The 4,610-nt window shown below is 43.1% G+C and overlaps 1 protein-coding gene across 3 annotated transcripts in view; it reads right to left on the reverse strand.

The window, feature by feature from the left end:
* TCTN2 (tectonic family member 2) overlaps positions 1–4,610 on the reverse strand; it is a 16,842-nt gene that overhangs the window by 4,636 nt on the left and 7,596 nt on the right. For 2 of the 3 annotated variants that reach the window (XM_006015107.3, XM_025198007.1), the window contains 2 exons: positions 4,032–4,109; positions 2,119–2,227 (listed from right to left, as the gene is read on the reverse strand). In XM_006015107.3, the coding sequence (XP_006015169.2) occupies positions 2,119–2,227; positions 4,032–4,109 (187 nt within the window). The remainder of the gene's footprint in view (positions 1–2,118; positions 2,228–4,031; positions 4,110–4,610) is intronic. The other variant, XM_025198018.1, reaches the window with a different exon arrangement.

Raw genomic sequence — 4,610 nt, forward strand, 5'->3', positions numbered from 1 at the left:
GTGGATGGATCATACTCGACTTGGGGGGAGGTGGGTAGTGGAGTCCCCCAGGGCTCGGTCCTGGGGCCTGCGCTGTTCAATTTCTTCATCAGCGATCTTGATGTTGGGGTGGAAAGCAACCTGTTTAAATTCGCTGATGACACCAAAATTTGGGGGGAGGTGAGCACGCTAGCAGGGAGAGAGAGATTGCAGAAGGATCTGGATAGGTTACAGGGGTGGGCAAACAGGAACAGGATGTGTTTCAATACGGACAAGTGCAGGGTGCTGCACTTGGGTAGTAGGAACCAGCAGCACACTTATACGATGGGGAGCTCCCTACTTGAGAGCACGGAGGCGGAAAGGGATCTTGGTGTCATTATTGACTCCAAGATGAACATGGGCCGACAATGCGAGGTCATGGTTGGCAGGGCTAACCGGACCTTGTCGTGCATCCACAGGTGCATCTCGAGTAGAGCCAGGGAGGTGATCCTCCCCCTCTATGCGACGCTGGTCAGGCCGCAGCTGGAGTATTGTGTCCAGTTCTGTGCGCCCCATTTCAGGAGGGATGTGGACAACATGGAGAGGGTCCAGAGGAGGGCCACCCGCATGATCCGGGGACAACAGGGCAGACCCTACAGTGAGAGACTGCGGGACTTGAACCTATTCAGCCTCCACAAGAGAAGGCTGAGGGGGGACCTGGTGACCGTCTATAAACTCACTAGGGGGAACCAGAAGGGTTTGGGGGAGACGCTGTTTCCCCTAGCCCCCGCTGGCATAACAAGGAGTAATGGGCACAAGTTGATGGAGAGGAGGTACAGATTGGACATCCGAAAAAACTACTTCACAGTTAGGGCGGCTAGGAGCTGGAACCAACTTCCAAGGGAGGTGGTGCTGGCCCCTACCCTGGGGATCTTTAAGAAGAGGCTGGATACTTACCTGGCTGGACTCATTTGAGTCCCGTTTTTGTTTTTAGGGTTTGTTGTGTTTTTTTTTGTTTGTTTGTTTTTTTGGGTTGTTCTCCCGCCCTGGCGGGGGGGCGGGCTAGAAGATCTATTAGGTCCCTTCCGACCCTGAAACTATGAAACTATGAAACTATAGGGTGAAATAAGTGACTAGGGTTATTTAGTTTGGAGAAGAGAAGGCTGAGGAGACATTTGATAACAGTATTCAAATACATGAATGGCAGTTACAGAAGAGGGAAATGGGCTTTTTCTCTTTGGTCATAGGGGACTGGACTAGGAACAATGGCCTCAAACGGCAGCAGAGGAAAATTTAGGTTGGAGATTAGGCAGGACTTTTTAACTATGAGGGTGGTCAAGCACTGGAACAGGCTATGTAGAGAAACTGTGGAATCTCCTTCCTTGGAGAGTTTCAAGAGCAAGTTAGGCAGACACTTGGCTGAAATGCTTTAGTCCACGACAGTCCTGGCTCAAGCAAAGGACTGGACCAGATGAACCTGTGAGGTCCCTTCCAGCCCTCCTTTTCTATGATTCCTATGTAAAACAAGGGTATTAAGCAGGTGTCATTAAGCCAACGATTCTCAACATTAGTTCTGCATCTACAATGGGACATGAGCACTGCTGTGCCTTCCAAGAATAAATTATTTTAGATATAAGGCACTGCAGTCATGGGGACTGGGGTTACCTACATAACTAAGGTAACATTTTTCACAAGAAATGTTTTGATATTTTGGAGTTTCAAAATTCTCATTGAAGGCAATTAGTAAAAATAAATGTCAGCTAGGTGAGCAACTCCAGAGACAAGAAAATAGGGGATTTTTTATGGGATGGTTTAATTTTTTTGAAAGGCTAACTTCAAAACCGCAAGATTCTGCTCAAGTTGGAATAATTATTCCCTCTTCTAAAAGAAGTAAAAAAGAACAAGCATGGGGAATTCAAGACAAAAAATTTTTTGTTGGAGAATAATGAATCAATGTATGAATACCAGCGATTAGCACAAGAACTATTTTAGAGACACTAATTTTAATAGAAAAAGACAAAAATGACCATTATGGTAATATCTTAACGGAAGTGGACACTCTAAATGCATTAGTTTCTTATTTGGAATGCTAAAGCTAGAACTAGATTTTTTTTAACTAACTACAAATACATATAGGAAAGATATTCACATATAGCTCACCTTAACCAATTGCAATCTTCATTCATATCAACTTCTAAAATGCATCCAGACAGTGAATTTATTCCAAACAGAACAGGTGTAAAAGTTGGTGTACACAAACTGCTGCCAACTGTAAAATGAATGCAACTATATGTGGTTTCTTATATCAACTTTGCAAATCTCCAACCACAAGTTATACTTGTTTAAAATGCTACACAGGAAACAATGTGGTTCAGACTTAAATACATTTTCTTTCCTCTTAACATCTCCCTTTCAAAACAAAACAAGTCATTTTAAATTCAATCAACACAATCATGTGAGTGAAGGAACATTTTAACTTTTACAGTTTGAAGTTAGCAGTCCTATAGCAGAACATAATGAATGCTCCTTACAGTATTTTGCACACAAAAAATAATTGAAAAGAACACCAAAAACATCACAAATGCAAGCAAAAGACAAGCATGCAAGCAAAAGACATGACTGGGAACAGGGGTTTAGGTTGTAGCCGTGTTGGTCTAAGGATATAGGCAGACAAGGTTCCTTGGGTGAATTTGATATCTTTTATTAGACCAACCCAAACGGTTGGAGAATAGTTATTAAGCAAGCTTTCGGGTTCAAAAACCCTTCGTCAGGCTCAGGAAGCTGCAGCCGTTGGTGTGTGCTCTTCCTGGATGGAATGAAAAGTAAGGAAGCCAGGGGCTGGGCTGGGCTGGGCTGGGCTGGGCGGGGGAGTCAGTTGCCAGGCAGATTATTATGTATCAAAAATCCAAATGTCTATGTTTAGTCCCTGATCTCTAGTATCCAGCAGGTTGATGAAATGGAGCTCATAGGCTCGTCTCTGGGATGTGTTGTGTAAATTTCCCTTGAGGACCTCGTGTGTGTTCTGGGCTTGAGGAAGTTTGCTTCTGGTGATAAGGTTGGCGAGGTCCTCAAGGGAAATTTACACAACACATCCCAGAGACGAGCCTATGAGCTCCATTTCATCAACCTGCTGGATACTAGAGATCAGGGACTAAACATAGACATTTGGATTTTTGATACATAATAATCTGCCTGGCAACTGACTATTCTCCAACCATTTGGGTTGGTCTAATAAAAGATATCAAATTCACCCAAGGAACCTTGTCTGACTGGGAACAAGAATTCATGACTCTTCCAGACACCAAATATTATGGACTTACCCCAAAAATGGTTTTATGTCTCATTAGAACTTACCCAATGCCTCTGCTAACTAACCCCTCTATGTTCCACAGTGCTAACAGCCCTCTTCCCTTTGAATGGTCTTATTCTTTTACTTAGTTAGGTTTATCTGTAGCAACTGTCCTTTACCTGACCTGTAAGTAGTCATAATAACTTACCTTTGCTCCACTGGTTTGGTACCCACTTTTTAAGTCGTCAGTTTTATTAACATAACAGAATTAAACAAAAGTCATTGTTCTAATGGGTTAAAAAGCTTAAGCTTTTCTCTCATACCTAAAAGAAGGCCTTATTGTGTCCAAAAGCTTGTCTAACACCTCTCCCACAAATAAAATTGGTGGTACAATAAGAGGTGCTCCCAAACAAATCCTGAATTCAGCTATAGGTTTGCCAACTGCAGGAGCAGCTAAGTACAGGGGTGGCAAATGTATGGCTCCTAGAAGGGTCAGAAATTTGAAAGGAGGACCCACTGCCAAATTCTGAGGTAGGGAACCTCAGTGAAGACTCATTTTGCTGACAACAGGGCAAGCAATAGCTGTGTTAGCCCCTGCAGCTCCCTGAGCCACTGCTGCCCCAGGTGGGTCCAGATCCAGTCTGCAAGGAGCCCTGAAGTCCAGATCTGGCCCATAGAACCAAACAAGCTTGAGACCTCTGGTCTAACAGACTGAACACTGAAGTGAAAGTCAGGAGAACTGAACTGTATTCCCAACAGCATCGTATATTAAAAAAGATAATACCTGGCTGCCAAAGGTTTAGAGTGGCAGGATCCAAGGAGCTCATATTTACAGCTCTAACAGGTTTGCCAACTTGATAACCTAAACACATGTAGAAAAATCATGAACATTCTGTAAGAATCCATCAGCATGAACACAATGCTAATAATACCTCTGTACTATCTCTCTCAGAGTTGGCACCCATGACTCTCCTAACGCCTCAAAGACTCTTTGGTGCAGTAAACCTAATTCAGGAAGACTAAAATCTCCTGAATTCTAGTCCTGACCATATCCACACTATCTGTGATTTTGGGCTAGTCACTTAACTTCTCAATTTCACTATCTGCAAAATATAGATAATGATAGTTACCTCCATTGTAAAGTCCTTTGGATCAACTGATAAGTGCTAGGGGACTATTAGTTTTTCTAGTTACTTCCCTCACAAGAGCAAGCACTGTGTGGGATTAGTATTTGTAAAACACTATAAAAATTGCTTCTGATTTTGCTACAAGTACTGTTCCTATAGGTCTGAACAAGTTAGGGACCCTAGCTAGTTGGTGTGGCATTGTCTCCTAAACAAAATGTATCCATCATAGCAGGAAT

The sequence above is a fragment of the Alligator sinensis genome, unplaced genomic scaffold (assembly GCF_000455745.1).
Source record: "Alligator sinensis unplaced genomic scaffold, ASM45574v1 scaffold628_2, whole genome shotgun sequence".
Classification (NCBI taxonomy): domain Eukaryota; kingdom Metazoa; phylum Chordata; order Crocodylia; family Alligatoridae; genus Alligator; species Alligator sinensis.